The 17,574-nt window shown below is 44.5% G+C and overlaps 1 protein-coding gene across 6 annotated transcripts; it reads right to left on the reverse strand.

The window, feature by feature from the left end:
• Positions 1 to 10,739: 10,739 nt before the first annotated feature.
• LOC125971082 (sodium-dependent phosphate transport protein 2B-like) lies at positions 10,740 to 17,347 on the reverse strand. Of its 6 annotated transcripts, none has more exons than XM_068652189.1 (13): positions 17,149 to 17,347; positions 14,529 to 14,591; positions 14,321 to 14,455; positions 13,851 to 13,979; positions 13,633 to 13,776; positions 13,430 to 13,541; positions 13,160 to 13,355; positions 12,935 to 13,030; positions 12,617 to 12,728; positions 12,170 to 12,337; positions 11,893 to 12,009; positions 11,603 to 11,727; positions 10,740 to 11,541 (listed from the first exon to the last, which is right to left on the reverse strand). In XM_068652189.1, the coding sequence occupies exons 2-13, from the start codon at positions 14,581 to 14,583 to the stop codon at positions 11,002 to 11,004; spliced, it is 1,929 nt and encodes a 642-aa protein (XP_068508290.1). In that variant the 5' UTR covers positions 14,584 to 14,591; positions 17,149 to 17,347; the 3' UTR covers positions 10,740 to 11,001. The 6 variants fall into 6 exon arrangements, with proteins under 6 accessions (XP_068508290.1, XP_068508292.1, XP_049579978.1 ...); XM_068652191.1 differs by having other exon boundaries at positions 14,321 to 14,452; positions 14,529 to 14,608; XM_049724021.2 differs by having other exon boundaries at positions 14,529 to 14,608; positions 17,149 to 17,346.
• Positions 17,348 to 17,574: the final 227 nt, after the last annotated feature.

Raw genomic sequence — 17,574 nt, forward strand, 5'->3', positions numbered from 1 at the left:
CTACAACAAAATGTATGGATCGTTTATCTTAATAAATGGATGTTGATACCCTTTGGCATTGATCCTTTCTTACAATCGTGGATGATCTCTCGTCATGTATGATATCAAAATTATAGTTATCAAAAGTAGCTCATGGATGTACCTGACAGAATCGTTGTTGTTTTTTTAATCTTTACTCCTGCCGACTTTAGCTCAGCAGGTTCTGTCCTTTCTCAGGTGGGAACACATTTCCCCTTTTTCCCAGCGTGTGCTCTTGTTTTATGGCCAGACATGGAGGTCACTCATTCTTAATTCAGCCTCACAACCCCAATCGGGTTCCGGGCCTCACGCGGCTTCCGACATCATCCGTCACCTTGATGGCGACAGCGTCCGTGACTGCGTCGTGACGCCGCTGGGCAGACACCGGCGGGTTGTGGCCAGCATCCACCCGATACCGGTTGGAGATGGCGTGAGACGAGCCTGAGTGATGATGTGTGTTTTGGGAGATGAGAGAAGCATGCAAGCGCACGGCGTATTCATCACGACCCTTCGGGTCTCTTGTGCTGAAATATACGAGTGTCATATCTTCTGCGGACGGGATGTCGTCATTCAAGCGTGCGTGACACAAAGGCCAACATGAACACCATGAACGGTCATTTCATATTTTCCCAAAGAATAGAATCCGACGCCTTTGTTGTCATTGCACAGCGTTGCGTTGCGCTCCCGCAAATGGCGACATTTGCTTAATGATTGCATGCAGAGCTACTTTCTATTTTGTGAATTGATGTCATTCTGTTTTTGTAACAGCTGCCAAGCCCCTGGAGGTGCTTCCTTTCCAACTGGGAAAGTCCACGCCATATGGAGCACTTCACGGCTGAAAATTGCACATGTGCACTTTTAGATGTTCATGACTACTCGGTTTTTGACTAGTCACCAATACCAATACTAAGCACTGATACCACAAGAACTTTTGAGACGTAATATTTCCCCTAAAAACAAAGATATTTTCTATTCTTCTAAATTTTCAATTTCTACTCCTTGATTGTAAGACTGCCACAATATGGCGATCGACACTGAGCAGCGTAGAAGTCGGCGGGAAAATACACGCAAAATCAGATCTGACAGGGAAGGCCCACATTTTAGGTGTGTAAATGAATGAGGAATCGACACAGCATACCCTTTTTGGCACTTTCTGTACTTGAACTCTATTGAGTGGACGAGACACGGACATAATGAGTGCTCCACGAGAAACACCAATCTGCAAATAGCTTTGATTGGCATGTTGAATAGCGCTAATTACCGGAGGTGCTGCAAGACGGCCAGGGGTGCAAACATCACGTGGGATTTTGCAACCAATCACTTCGGGTCATTTAGGAGCTGCCTCGTCCCCTGCATGCGTGCAGCTGTCAAGAAAATGACGCCCCGAGTAGCGTTAAGAGGATGAAGAGCGGCGCCACTTTGAAGAACATCTGCTCAATTGTGAGCACTTGGAATTGCAATGAGACCATTGCACACTTCAAACTGCAAAGATCCTCACTGCTCGTCTCGTCTCACTATTCCCTGTAAAACAAGAGTCCAGCGCTACTTCAGGACTTCAAGGCTGATTTGAAGCCAATTTTGAGGGGCCGTTTTATGGCCCGATGAATAAGAAATAATAAGAAACAAAACTCATTGGACTCAACCAATTTCTAAAATATTTAACATTTCCTTCAAGGTAACAAAAATACTATACATAAATCTATTTTGTGGTGCGATTAGTTCAACAATTTAGTGTTTTGAAATTCATCCATATTGTCCCAAATTGAAAATGTAGGCATTTTTGTGTCCGGTCAGGTTCGCGCGTGGATTTTGTCATTCTTTCCAGGAGCGTTTTCAACGGAAAAAAAGGCATCACAGCTACTCGGCAGGGGGCTGGGTTCCACGTGGCTGTCACAGTTTTTATTCTTTTTTTTTTTCTCCTCGGTGTGGCAAATCGTCAGCTTAGCCACACACGCGTACACACGCTGTTCGCTAACCACATGCTGTTCTAAAAGCCATAACGTTATTTAAGCCAGCTGTCGGTGCTTTCTCGACAAGATGGCTTATCCTCCAATTAACACGCACGCAAACACGTTTAGCCTCTTTGCCAAGCGCCGTTTACGTACACACTTTGCGGAACCGTGTCCGCCGTCCACATACACAAGCAACATAAACATCTACGAACATCTATGAAGACATCTGTCAGCTAGTCACTACTAAGCACAGACTATTTAGAAAAGGGGTAAGCAAGTCCTGATACCAGGTATTTTGAGGTATCGTGTACTAGGGGAGGCCGCTGATACCAGCGCCCGATACTCGACACGATGGCAAATCAGCATCTGTGTCAGGGAAAAAAATTCATTGTGTTAAATGAAATAGCATTTTTTTCAAATGAATTTGTGGTATCGGTGGCTACTTAAACTGATATCGGTCTGGAAAAAGGTGGTATCGAACATTCTGTCAAATTGGACAAGCTCGAGTGTCTCCATGTTGCTGATGAAAGCACTTTGAGTCTATTTGGAAAAGATCAAATTAAATGCTTGATATTTCAAGCACCGCCTTGCTTGCCGTTGTTGTTTTGTGTACGTGTGTGCGCGGTGGCACTTATTGATTGGCTGATTGATGCCCGTTCCTTCAGGGCGTGCGAGAAAATAAGCTCCACCCGCACGCTCGCCCGCCCGCTCGCCTTCCCTACCAGAGCGCTCATCAATCTGTTCGCTGTGGCATGAATACCACTTCCTGTTTCCTAGCTCGGGGGCTCAATTAGCGCCTGCAAAGGTTCAGGTGGGTGCACCGCTGGGATTTGACGGAACTTGCGGAAAAAAGAGTAGAGGAAAGCATTTAACCTGGCAATTTGGGCGTGAAAACAGCCCAGATGTTCCGTGGAGGAATGAGGTTCACGCCGCATTAAACAAACCGGAGTAGAAATAATCCATTGCTGGTCTCCCGTTTGCAATTCGATTTCCCTCAATGGTAGTAGGGTCCAAAATACAGCCGAAAGTCATTTACATCACATCGGAGTATTTTGCATGGTTTCCGATTTTGTTTCCATAATTGACCAATTCGTGAAACGAACACAATTGTCATGAGCCGATTCTCCTGAAAGTGCCGACTACGTATATTTGTCAAGTACATATTTCGGTGCCCAGCTATCCTGTTGCCCGCCTTGTCTGTGAAATCCAAGCATCTACATAACTGCAGTGACCAACAGACACCAGAAGGTAGTAGAGTTATATAACTTTGCAGCTTCTGGTTCGAAGTTTGTGTAAAAAGCTCATTTCCATACAGCAGACATACAAGGAGATATTTTCCCACGTTCTCTTGTTCATCCAAACATCAAATGGGAAATTTTGCCAAGCAATAAGTGACCTGTAAAGCAAGTCTGACAAATCTTCCAAGGATGAGCCAATGGCGGAGCGGCATTAGGCACATGCCTGCCTTGTGGAATCCTAAAGGCCGCTGGCAAAACGTACTCCCAATGAACTTTCACCGTTGTCAAATATGCATTTGCATTTTCATTTCATCTGGATTTTTTTATGAAGTTGGTTAGACTGACTAGGTTGCATTTTTTTCAAAACAACTTTTATATGCAAATTGCATACACATATATATAGAAGAGTATACATGTGCTCTTGACCGCTGAGGTTTTTTTTTAACCACATTTCATGCAAACTTTTTAAATAACATATTTGCTACGATCAATTCAAAACCGATTTATATTAGAGAAAAATTTTCAACTCTAGGATTGCTATAAAATAAATGAATCAACTTGAACATCAACGGAGCAGGAACACATGGAGACAGACAACAACTCGTATCACCGCTTATTGGATCCGACCTTATCCGAGTGAGGCCGTGCGCAGGCGGCACCGGGACGCCTGCGAGTGGAATCCCAGGATGCACCGGGTTCTCGCTGTTATTAGCGCAGCCAAGCAGACGGCCCGCGGCTCGTTTCAATGACGCCGGCTAATTCAAGGTCGCAACCTCATTTGATTTGCATATCTAAAAACGCTGTGGTTGCCCGGCTCACAGATTGCAAAATGTTTCTCTTTTATCTCATGAATATAAAGAAGCCGCTGCAGCTGGCGGAGCTTCAGCAGCTTTATTCTGAGATTGGAACTATTTTAGGATTGATATTTTTCATCTTTACGTGAGCTGAATTATAAGTCATTTGTCTTTTTTTTTTTTTTTTTACCTTTAAAAAAAACGCTCAGTGGAGATATTGGATTTATGACTTGGGGGCTCTCGAAGCACCAACCCCAGGGACTATTGGGAGGACATTAGCTTCAGTTAGTCTTCACGTTATTACCAGCATCCCTCACACATGTCAATATTGTGAAAAAGATGTTAAAACCTATTTTTAAAAGCAGAGTCTCTTTCTTCTTTTCCACTCACACCCCCTCAAAAGGAATTTCCAGCTTTTCCCATTCATTAGTAACCACCAGCGGGACATATTTCAGCAAAAATAGTTTTGATCAAAAAGTTGGAAAACAAACTTCTCATGAAAAGAAGAAACATGCCAAGTCCAACGGTGACTTTGATGCCAGTTTTTCTTTTGTTTCTTTGTTTGGTGACACTGCAAACTAAAAGTAAGAAAGGGCCTTGGGTGACAAATAACTAGAATGTATTTAAAGATTAACAACTGAGAAACACAAAGCAGGGCAGAAAATCATTTCTTAGTGAGCAGGGTAAAAGAGTAGCGGATAGCAACTCACACTTAGCGTTTGTTGTGAAATGATCTCCAGGCAGGAAAAAGCAGTGCCGAAAGCTTCCAATATTATCCATCCAAGACATACATAATCTACAAATGTCCAGTTTTCAGACTAAATTTAGTTAAATATGTTACACGTATGAGTGAATTTCATCTTCCTTTCTTTAACTGTCTCCAACTCGGCTCACCTGTGTGTCTCCAATAATGTTTTCATCACTGTAACTTGCGCTTCATTTCCTGCAATGTTTTCAGACCTCTCATAATAATCACTATAGTTACAATTAGGTGGCTAAAATTATATATCTGTTTTGAAACCTTAACCTGCTTTAATAAAAAAATATGTTTGCACATATTTGAGAAAATATTTGCAAATTTGAAATTAAAACATTCTGTAAAACGAATCCCACTAGAATAGAAAAAAAACCTGATTTGTCTTTATTATTGTTTGATATGTAAATTGAGTAGTTTTTGTCGTTGATTTTTTTTTTGCTAGAGAATTATCCAGGAGTGTATTCTATCCCAGAAGATGGCGCTGTTACAGTTTAATGCACCTCAATTGGTTTTCCAATTAAACAATAGAAAAATTGTTTGCTCTGCTCCAAAATGTGTCTTACGTGTTTCTATTAAAAGATGTACACCCAACCAAGTCAATAGTATTTAAGTATTGTGCATCCATGTCTTCATATTGTCTTCAACCGCGTGCTGCTTTTCCCTTAGTAGTATTGAAATATTCATGAAGATATGCGGTCATAAAGGCAACATGGCTTCGAGATAGTTTTCCTTCATTTCACCATAAGTATGGAACACGGTTGCTTCATGTGACCACAACACACTTTTCCACTCATGCGGTGACTCGCAAGTCTTGACATACTTTACGTATTCAGCAGTAAAACGTTGATATCTTGTTTGTAATTAACACTTCCAACACTTTCACAAATTCATACAACTGCTGTCTATGATTGTGTGAATGCAAAATGGCTGCCACCTCAAACTACAGATCCCTCTGGTGTATTGTAACAATATCCAAGCCTCCCTCTTGTGGCATTAAGGGGAAATACAGCTTGTGACTGAATTTTAAGTTCAGCGCTATGCTATCCAACTTGTGTTGCTGCAGACTTTCATTATCAGAGGACGGAATGCAATCTGCAGGCAAATTAGCAAAAAAGTTCCGATTATGCAGCAGCAGATATGTTACGAAAGTGTGTTCTCGATTTTCATTTGGCCTCAGCCTCTGCGCACGTGTGGCGTTTATCTGCATCGCGCGAAGCGTCCATCGCCTAACTACTCATTATTGCTGTGGCGCCAGGCAGAGCGTATCCACACACTCTGGGGGCGTGAATGAGGGGCGACAGATTTACTCGTCTGTAATCTCATCGGGCGGCGATAAACTTAATTAAACTTGGCCGATGCTGCCATAAAAACAGGCCAGTGCATTGTGCCTGCTGTTTATTATGATTGTTATTATTACTATTATTAGTTCAGCTGCTCATCATCAGCTCCGCTGCGAAGCCAACCAAGGACAAACTTTTTTTTTTCCAACAATCATCATCATACCACAGTGCTACGGTCTCGCCTAGCCGAGGGTACTATAGCAAAAACAGGCAATGTTAGCCTGTCATCATCATTCATCATAAACTTTGTCACTTGGTTGACGTAAACATAAACATACGGCGCTATCTGGAAAACGTTGTGGAGCACCAAGTCTTTTTTCCCCCATGGCCCTTGGTGTAAAACAGGCATGTCCAAAGTCCGGCCCGCAGCTTCGGTCTTATAATGTATTATTTATGGCCCGCCTGCACTGTCAAACTGAATACAAAAAAATCATGAAACTTGAAACTATAATTCCTCCTATTACCAAAAGGTGGCAGCAGCACCCCTGTCCGCTCATTTCTGCCATGGCGACTGCAAAGAAAACGAAGAAAGTTGACATTGAGGGCCGTCGTTTTCAAGAGAAATGGGAATTACATTACTTCTTCACTGACTATCAAGTGAAAATGAATTGTGTTTGTCTAATTTGTAAAGAGACGGTTGCCTAGTTTAAGGATTTCAACCCAAAGAGACACCATCAGACTAAACATGCTAACACATACGACAAGCTAACAGGGAGTGACCGCGCTGATAAAGTGAAGCAGCTCCAAGCTGAACTGGCATCACAACAGCGATTCATCACGTGGGGCTGTGAGTCAAAAGTAGATTGAAAGTAAAAATTACTTAATATTAAATATTACGAAGTGGCCATGTTAATACAGTTGATGTTATGAACCTGTAGACGTGACACAAACGATTACTTTATGAAAAATATTGTAAATGACAAGAGCAAAATTCACTTGTTTTAAGTTTTAATAATAACGGACAACTTTGCATTACTTGTAACTCCTGTTTAAAATGTTCATGAGGCAAAAATAATTTTAAACTCTTGTCAATTTAAGGTATTTCATACATTTTGTTCAATGTTATCTGACTCTTCAGATATGAATGGAAGACAGAAATTGTGTTTTTAGAGTTGTTCACATCTGCCTGAGTAGCTTATATTTGGTTATTTTGTCATTTAAGAAAAATAAAGACAATTGGGACAATGAAATTTGTTTCATAAGAGTGTGTATTTGCATGAAATTTCTGTAGTTAAATAATGTCAGAAAAAACCATTGGCCCCCAGGCCCCTTCACTTTATCAAATCTGGCCCTCCTTGCAAAAAGTTTAGACACCCCTGGTGTAAAAGGTCTGACAAGCACTTCACTAGAATATCCCCGGAGGATGAGGCAAAGAAGTCGAAGCATTCTTCTTTCTGTCTCTGTTTGATATTCAAAAGGGGAAAATCCTTCAAAGCTGGAGGAAAGTCAGAACGTTGCACTTCATTCCTGCACAATGCTACACTATGCATATACTGTACCATACTAACCATTGTCCTTTGACAAATGTGGCGCACGTCTGCTTTTAATAATTAAAACGTGTGCCAATGCAAATAGGTCGTGGTCCATAAATAAGACATTAAAGAAGACACTTTGCCATTTCCCGAGCGTCACGCTGCGTTTCTTATGCGTTGGAGGCCCAACTGCGATGGCTGGCTGTCTGTCGTCTTTGCTGAGACTTGCTGTTGCCTTGCATGCCTCTAGATGTCGCTGTTTCCTCATATTTGCAAATCAGACCCTGCTGGACAATTTTGTCCATGGGAAATAATTTCAAGCAGCTCATTTGTTCCATAATGGCCAAAAGCAGCCACTGTCATGACTGTCGTTCCTTTATGACTGTCGGTCCTTGATTATCCTAGCGCCTTTGTTTCTTTATTTGGTCACATCGATGATCAATGATAATGTTAGTGACTTAGTTGGTCCTTATTTGTTCACAATACATCATTTTCTCTAATAAAGTTTTGCCTTCTATGCCTTTCGCGTCCAGCTCCATTCTCTGTTGTTATTTGGAAGTTTTGTACATAAAGACTTTTTGATTTCCCACTCTCGTCTACTGTCTGCTTCTGGGTCCAAATCTTGCATTAAACGTGACAGCCACAAGTGCAATGCGGAGCGAAGACAAGTGCACCAGTGGCCTCGAAATAGCACATCACGGCTATGCAATTCTGCTGGACATTGGCTATCTCATTGTGTCAAATGATCCTTATTAAGCGTGCTATGGGCCCCACTCAAGTCATAAAAAGAAGAAAGATTGTGGACATAACAAGCAGTTAGTGATGTGTAACGTGCCGTGACTTCTCTTATTACCTCTGAAAGCAGAAAATTTTCAGCTCAACTCCGTCTGTCCCCCATTTCAGGTTGGTGTTATCTTGTTTGTCGCTGTGAGAAATTCTCAGCCTTTACGCACTGTCAAAAAGACAACTAGTATTTTTTGGGTGGGGGATAAAAGAGTCATTAAGTTGAAACAACTTTCAATCGCCGATGTTTGTGGCAACAGTGTTTGTTAGCACAACAAAGCAAACAATTTGCTACGTTTGTACAATTAGCTATGCAAACTCTCTTTGTTGAAAATGCGAGAAAGCTAATTTTCGTACGACCAAAACTTGATTTTGAATTGACCAACTCCAAAAAACATTGACAGTTTTCACATGACAGAGTTGAGTTGTGATGCTGCAGAATTGTGCGTTGCTTCCCATAAAGTGAAAGTCCCTCCTCGTTCTCCTGAATGTCAATGTTGTGCCAAGAACCTTTTGTATCACAAGAATTTTTTTCCCCTACTTTTGGTTTTACTGACCTTGATTCAGCCCCGCCTTTTTTTTTTTTTTTTTTTTTGGATGGTGGGCTAAACAAGCTAAGTCGATAAGATTCCTGAGTGGCCCCACACATTGTGCTATTGTTCATTCACTCACGCTGCGGCGATAGCCGACGTTTACTCACATATTTTAACTTTTGCGGAATGGATTCGCTGAACTGGACTCGACCTTGGATGTTGACAGCCACATGAACGCTGACAAATGACAAACTCCCCCTGGCCTGTCTCTGAGTCATTTGAGTCAGTGTTGTTCTCATCTAAGAAATGAGACATCAATGAGTAGGAAGCAAGACAACAAAACAATGTCACAAAAAGTCAAGTAATTATATGACATATGAATATAAATTTGTCAGTAGCAATTCCTTTGTTTGAGTCGTTGAATCGATACAGTGAATCAATTCCCGTGATTAAATCAGTGATTGGTATTGCTGCGTGATGATGTTGATTTTGACCTCCGTGTCATATCTGTCGGACATGGGCAAGTGATGCTAAAGGTTCCTCAATAATTTCCCGAGGTGTGTGCTATCTGGGATTTTAAAGCTATAGTGGTCATAGCAACCGTCCTAATGTTTACTTACTTTGCCCGTTGCAATCTTCAAATAGTAATACGGTGTTCCCCAGAGCTCAATTTGTGGGCCATTTCGATTTTACGTCACATCCACTTCTTGACAGAATGAAACTATTTCAACTTTGGAAAGCCAAAATCCAATTCTAAAATATATATGATGATAAGATAGGAGGACATGGGCCTCAACGTCTTTCCGATGTGACGCACCACCATTTACTATAACTGATACGCTAAATTAGTGACTTGTCTTTTGTTTACCAAGAAAAATCAAATAATGGTTTTATGGGCAATATGATAGCAGTCAAAACATGTAATCTCCAGGAGGCATCCAAAGGGCTCAGCCCTTTTATTGTTTACCGATCGTCCCTGCCACGTGAACACGATAGGACACGATACTTTACGATTTGATGAGACGAGAGATTAGCACTTAAAAGCCTTTCATTTTCTTAAAATCAACTTTTTGTCTGATCTAATAACTGCAATAAAAGACGCTGTTCACATAAATTCGACGCAATCATTCAAGTGTTTACCTTGGACTTGATAAATCACTGCAACATTGTACGCCATTTGATCGACATGTATTTTCTAGTAACAAAAACGAGAGAGAATTAACAGATGCATACCATCACAAGCGAAACATAACTGCAACAAAGAGCGGACGCAGACTGAGCAAAACCGGGAAAGAAATGCAAGCAAACTGACGAGACAATGACACACATCTTGAGTGGCTGGAGAGAGCTGATTGGTAGACGCCCGGGCGGGCGAGCCGACAGGTCCCAACGAAAACCCAACAAGCAGACATGACGTGAAAAAAAGGGATAAGGGCAAAATTTGAACAAACTAAAATAAAAGTCATCTTCATGGGAGCTCGCTTTTTCGAAAACTTTTATGAAGGCACTAAAAGTGCACTATGTCTTCTGGGAGAACAAAAACCTTATCTCGAGATTGAGATGCCATTGGGTGACGCTTTATAAAGTTTCTGTTCAAAGGCACATCAGATATGATAAGCAATGTTGCTGTTATCAATTGCGTTTTTGGGCGTGTGCGTAACGGCTCATGAAGTTTGAAGAAGTGCCAATATATACAATATCAAATTGGCCTTTGTATTCTTCCATGCATGGTTTTGTTTGGATACCCCTGATTTAGAAAGACGTTCGGTTCACTTTGAGTACCTCTGGTCAAAACCAGAAAAATGTCATGATACTTTTGTTGGGACAAGCAAATAAGCACAGGTTAAAAAAAAAAAAAAAAGAGAGATAATTTATTTAATTCATACATTTTATCTTAAATACTGAAGATAACAAAGATATAGATTCCACATTCAACATTCAGAATTTTCCATCCATAAAAAGTTTAGATAGCGATAGAAGGGTTTTTATCGATAAACAGTCATCAGGTGAGGGATTTAAAACAGTTCGTAGCAGCGTAGCTGAGATTACAGCGTGGAGGAGATAGTCCAGTCGCGGGAATCATTAACGACGAGAGAGTTTCACAAGCGATGCTTTTAAAGATGAGTCCCTACGATAACCTTGGCGTTGCTGTGGGGTGTGGCGGCCGAGTTGTCGTACAGCTCCAGGCTCTTCTTGTGCACGGCCACCTGGCCATCTTGGTCTTTCTGGCAGCAGCTGCAGCACTTGCAGATGCAGCAGCAGTAGCTGCCGCAGAAACCCAGACAAGACGTCACCAAGCTGTCCCAGGGCGCCAGTGAGCGCAGCGGGCGCGGTAGGAAGTTCCACGTGCGCAGGCAGGGCGGCAAGCAGCGAGGGTAGCGTGATTGCAGGATGTTGATCACGACCACAAAGATGACCAACACTACCACGGGCACCCCGACGCCGACCAGCACTTGCCAGCCAGCCAGCGACAGGCCGAATATGGTGAGCGGCAAAATCAGGAAGCACAGGATGAGGTAGAAGGCGGCGAACCAGCGGTACTCGGCCGTGCGGTTGCCCAAGCCCCTGGCCAGCCGGATGGGGATCCGTGTAAACGGGATGGGATACCACAAAATGATGCCCATGATGTTGAAGAAGAAATGGCAGAGCGCAATCTAACAAGAAACGCACATGATTACAACCAAGACACGCCAGCACTTCTTCTTCTTCTCGTACCTGGAGCGAGTTGGCCAACTTGTCTCCCGGGCTAGCCATAGCCGCCAAGATGGCCGTAGTGGTCGTTCCGATATTGGAACCCAAAGTTAGAGGATAGGCCCGCTCCAGGCTGATGACGCCGATACCTAGTGAGACACGAGTTGCCAGAGGTTGCCAGGGATCCAAGTCCAAAATGTGAATGGCAACGGTCGGTCGCCAGCCATTATCACCATCCGACCTCGGAGCTGTGAGGCTAACTACGAGGTTTCTGTAGCACCGGCCTTCAAACTATTTGAATGATTTCAACTCACCGACAAGAGGCGTTATCGCTGACGTGAAGACAGAGCTGCTCTGAACGATGAAGGTCATCCCGGCCCCCACAAAGATGGCGATATAACCCGTCACCCAGGTGAACGGGAAAGGGAAGTCTGAGGCCGTCACAGAAACAGGACAAATAAGGACGACGCAAGTCAGATCACCGCACGCTTTGTCCCTGAGCTTTCTTCATTACGCGGTTCAGGACCGGAGGAGCCCGAGGGTGAGGTGTCAAGCGTCACGGAAAACAAAATGTGTGGCAATGTCCCTCACCTGTGTTGAGCACCTTCTTGATGACGACGGCCACCTGGCCCTTGAGCATGGAGTTGAGCAGCTTGACGATGAGGATGAGGCAACTGCAGAGGACGAAGAGCGACAAACCCAGCAGAATCAGACCCACCGCCAGGTCTGGCAGGTTGGCGTTGGCGAAGATGTGGGGGCCTGTTGGCACACATGGCAAACGTGATAAGCTAATTGAGAGACTGGTTGAATAAAAAAAAAATAATTAAAGTTCATTTCTACTGTCATGTCACGCCGATAGTGCTCTTCAAGGCACTCCGATTGGTATGAATAGTCTCATTGAGCAAGTCAAAGTTATTTGCAGAATCAGCAATCAGGACCAGTCAAAGGTGGTCATTGTCCAAGTGGGCCTCGAGCATGGGGGTGGGGGGGTCATTGTCTCATATTCCACTTCAGGTATTTACTAAAAGGCTTGCTTACATTTCTCTAGGTACTTCGTCCAGGTGGTGTTCATCTCAGTCAACGTTTCGTTGCCTTCCATCCAGCAGATGCCGCCGATGGGGCAGCTCTCCACTGTCTCGTTCCAGAAAGTCTTCATTTCCCCAAGAGACAAGAAAAATGGATCAAGCGGGTAACTCAATTGACTTGACTTAGGGGGATCGGTAGAAAGCTGACAATTCCGTCTCGTTAATTTTATCTCATTTCATCATGAAGCCACTGAAATTTCCACAAACCAGTTCATTTCTTAACATTGTCAAGTCCAGGCCATCCATTCAGCATCCAAGCATGTTTCCTTACCGTGTTGACCTTCTTCTTGCACCAGACTTTGATCAGACTCTTGTTTTTGGCTTCCGCGTCACCGGTGGCGATTCCAGTGATGACCGATTTATCCAGCTGAGAAAGGAAAAAAAAATCCTTAAAGTGTGTCGTGCGTATGCTGGTCTGCTACAATTGTGACTTGGGGGGTCAAAAGGTCCAATTAAGAATAGTAGAGGCCAAGGAGATGCCGTGTGGCTGGTCCACCTGGATGATGGAGTCTGTGAGCGGTTTGGTGATGGTCTTGAGCAGGTCGGGCGCGTCCTTCCCAGTCTCGAGTTGGAAGGACTCGATGATGAGGTTGGTGAGCTTTTCCAGGACCCTCGTGGCCACCTCCAAGGGCAGCAGCACCAGCACAGAGAGCCAGTTGAAGAAGTCGTGCACGGTGGCGCCGGCAAAGGCCCTGTGCAGTGGAAGGTGCAAAGACGCATGGTGACCTCCTTTGACACCAAAAACCTTTGCTGGGGTTTTGTCTACCTGCGGAACTCGTTGCGGTTGCCTGCCTGCATCATGGCCACGATGGTGTTGGTAACCGACGTCCCGATGTTGGCGCCCATGATGATGGGAATTGCTGACCTAACGTCCAGCACTGCAAAAAATAATAATAAAAAATACAAACAGACATATTATCTGGTACTATCCTGATGATGAGATTTTTAATTTGGGTCAACATTTCTTACATCCAGAGGAGACCATGCTGACCACGATGGATGACGAGGTGCTGGAGCTCTGCACCAACACTGTGACCATGACGCCAATCACCAGACCGGCCACCGGGTTGGCCAGGATCACGTTATCCTTAAAGATGTCGCCGGCGGCTTTGCCTGTGCACAAAACGCCAAAGATGACAACACGGCGAGAAAAATGTACGAAGCAGAGGCAACTCTGTCGGGCTCACCTCCGACCAGCTGGAAGGCCGAGCTGAGCACGTCCAGCGAGCAGATGAACAAGTAGAGCAGTCCCAGCAGTAGGGCCAGCTTTATGATGGAGATCAACACTCGCATAATCTTCCCCTTGGTGTCCAGATCTGAAAGACACTTGGCGTCCGTCATCGAGCTCGAATTTTGCTGATGATGCCAGCTTAGAGGTGTTGCGTCAAATTTTGCAGGCGTTGGGAAAATGTTTCAAAGTTAAGGCGACTTAGACCCAAGCTGTGTGGTGCTCCCTAAGAATTGGAAATGGCCACTTCAAACCTTTCTGTGAATTTCGAAGTGTGGGTTCTTGAGACTTTTTTGTGCGTCTACTCATGACATACCTCCCTAACAAAAGTCATATAGTTCAAAGAAACTGGCTTTGGTGGCTGAATTTCTGAACAGAATTCAGACAAACGTTCTGCAACCTTAACCTCTTCGGTCTGACCGAGCTCACCTGACCACTTGACACCCGTGTCTTTGAGCTCCGGTAGGTCCCATGGATCCTCTTCTGCCACATCGTCATTGACCAGGTCCACGGTGGAGTAGGACGACATCATGGCGCCGTCCTTCCCGCCCTGAACGTTGTCTTCTGTTTAAGAGGTACAACATTTTTGGGCGAAAACAATGCGGGGGCTCGATGTGGCGGCTGGGCTGTAACATACCAAAGCTGGGGGACGAGGGGGAGGACTCAGTCCCCACTTGTGGTCTGGGACCCATGACTGTATCTAGAAAAGGAAATCACCTTTTCGTCCGTTGTGTGTGAAAGAACATCAGACAGACTTTATTAGACTTTTTCTGCAATGTTATGCTGAAAGCAATCGTCACTTTGTATTTTTTTTCCCTGATGAAATGTACCGTATTTGCCGGTGTATTGGTCGACCTTTTTCGATCCAAAATCGACCGAAAAAAATCGACCTCGACTTATACACCGAGTCATAAAATTTAACTTCGTATTCATCGCTTCAAATGTGATGGTAACCAAGGCCGTTTCTCATGCATCTCATTGTGCGTTGCACTTAGAAAATTTGAACCGGGCGGCGTGCGCGAGTGCGCGGCCCGCTGGAAGTCGAATGAGGCGCCGCGATCTCCTCCGCGGTGCTTATAAAGTGCCGATCCGCTCGGCTTGGAGCTATTTCCGGCCTCCCGTTGGTGCCGGGCGGCGTGCGCGAGCTCGCCGGCCGCTGGAAGTCGAATGAGGCTCAGCGATCTCCTCCGCGGTGCTTATAAACAGCCGATCCGCTCGGCGGGGGCTATTTTCGGCCACTCGGCGCGTGCGCACGGCCTCCCGGATGTGCCGGGCGGGTGCGCGAGCTCGCCGGCCGCTGGAAGTCGAATGAGACTCCGCGATCTCCTCCGCGGTGCTTATAAACAGCCGATCCGCTCGGCGGGGGCTATTTTCGGCCACTTGGCGCGTGCGCACAGCCTCCCGGATGTGCCGGGCGGGTGCGCGAGCTCGCCGGCCGCTGGAAGTCGAATGAGGCTCCGCGATCTCCTCCGCGGTGCTTATAAACAGCCGCATGCGCACGGCCTCCCGGAATTTGAACACATTTCGTCAATAAATTTCGCATATTGAATTTTGAAGTTTAATATAATGCAACAATTGAGCTCGACTTATACAAAGGATATATCATAAAATCGTAAATTTCCGTCGAATTTTAGGGGGTCGACTTATACACCGAGTCGACCTGTACACCGGCAAATACGGTAATTTGATTACAAAGTAACCAGGCATGTTTTTGTTTTCCTGATTTCTAATGAAACAAATAACCGACAGATTGGAGTTGCGAACGGAAATTCGAACGCCGACAAACGCGTGTCAGACGGCACGCGAAGACATTTCTTTGTTAAGCGTGTGGCACAATTTGGAACTTTGTGGAGTAAAGAGAAGGCATATACAGATTTTCTTTGCAATCTCCAAAGGATCATTTTGCTTTCAACTCTGCCTTTTCCAAATCAAGCACAACATGACGGCATCTCTTTTCTTTTCTGTGCACCAGTGGTTGATGTTGGTCTCTCAAGGAGGGCAAGCTCAAATTCGGATGCTGGTCTTTCAAGGTGGGGAAGTTCAATTTTGGCCTGCATAATAAAATGTGTCGCTTTATTTACCTGCTGCTCGGTAGGGGCAGAAAATGCGATAGGAGTAAGAAAGAGTGATTTGATAAAAGTAAGTCTCCAAAAGAACCTACCAGAAATAGACGCTCGGTTTGTCGCACGTCGTTTTTAACCCCCCCCAAAAAAAAAAAAAAAAGCCAAAAGGATTAGGAAAGTCTCCAGTTAAACTCTGAACAGAATGAAAATTTAAAAATTGCTCCCACTGATATTTACACTAAATGATCGCTGATTCGCTCTTTTGGCCGGACGAAACCAACCCACTGCCCCATAGACCCGCAGAGTAGCTGGGCGTCCAATTGGCTGGAAAAAGACCAGCATTTATCCAATGACTCGTCTCGTTTCGCTTCCCTATTGAATTCGGTGGACGCCCGGCGTTTACGCTTTTTAAAGCAGTGTCTCCAACCCCCGGGGCGCGGACCGGGTAATTATTAACGTTTTATTTATCTGACAATCTTTTATTTTGATTAATGGACCAGATTCTCTCCTACACCTCGTGATGTGAACAAAACATTACTCACATTATTCATGCTGTTGGCGCAATGTTATGAGGACGCTACGAGTAAAGTTGCTTAGGTGCGTTTTTGTACCTGTCGTATTTTGTTGTATTTATCCGCCAGACCTTAAAAGCCGGTGTGGGCAACACATCCACTCAGTGTTCATATCGGTTCCCTAATACTTTTGAAAACGTCACGCTATATTGGCTTAAAAGACTTTTAAGATTGTGGTTGGTCTGTTTTGCAAAAATGGGATTGTAGTTCAAACACGGACGAAAACTTCTAAAAACAATGTGCAGTCTATGATTATTTGATTTATTGATGCATTCGACATTTGATTTTGATTTGATTTTTCTAAAATTGTTTTGAGACATTTTCTTTGCAAAAATCGTGACGTCATCAAACACCAGTCCATGAAAATATTGTCTGACAAAAATCCGGTCGTGGTACTAAAAAAATTGGAATGGGTGAGAGGAAAGCCGCATCATTACCATTGATAAGAAGCTGATTCTGAACAAAAGTTGAGCGTGTTGTAGCACATAGTTTGTCAATGACATGTACACACAACAGTATATATTTGATCACTTTTTGGGGGGGAGAAGCTGAGCTTCCCTTGCAGTTCAGAGTAATCGCCTTTGCTGTGAACCGATTGTCATTCGACTCCGGTGAGACTCACCTGAATTTGCGTGTCTTGTCTATGACTGAATGGCCAAGTGAGTTTTTTCCCGGGCTGCTGCGCTGCGTTACGCTACGTCTTCTTATCAACAGAGCCGAGGGAGGTCGTGCCACTTGGTGCCGAACTCCGGAAACTGAAGGGGGCCGCTACACCTGGGACACCTGTTTCTCGGTGGAGGGCAGCCTGGCCTGCTGCTCTTATAGGTCCCCCCCCCCCCCCCCCCCACACACACACACACACACGCCCCCCCCCCCCCCCACACACACACACACAGCAGGTGCAAAGGTCAGCCACAACCGCACACACCCGCCTGCATGTCATGCATGTGAATGGATGGATGAAAAGAGAAGAAGCACAGTTTGAAGTGAACTGAGTTTCTCATTTTGTAAACATATTGGAGGTCAGCAATTGGTTGTCAGTGGTCTT

The sequence above is a fragment of the Syngnathus scovelli genome, chromosome 10, assembly GCF_024217435.2.
Source record: "Syngnathus scovelli strain Florida chromosome 10, RoL_Ssco_1.2, whole genome shotgun sequence".
In the NCBI taxonomy this organism is placed as follows: Eukaryota; Metazoa; Chordata; class Actinopteri; order Syngnathiformes; family Syngnathidae; genus Syngnathus; species Syngnathus scovelli.

Bases quoted from the DNA above. Each gene is read 5' to 3' on its own strand.
- LOC125971082 (XM_068652189.1), bottom strand. From the start codon at position 14,583: ATGGGTCCCAGACCACAAGTGGGGACTGAGTCCTCCCCCTCGTCCCCC. The intron at 13,980-14,320 runs GTGAGCTCGGTC...AGTGTCTTTCAG, and splicing joins CACGGGTGTCAAGTGGTCAG to ATCTGGACACCAAGGGGAAG. The intron at 13,031-13,159 runs GTGGACCAGCCA...TTCCTTTCTCAG, and splicing joins TCACAGACTCCATCATCCAG to CTGGATAAATCGGTCATCAC.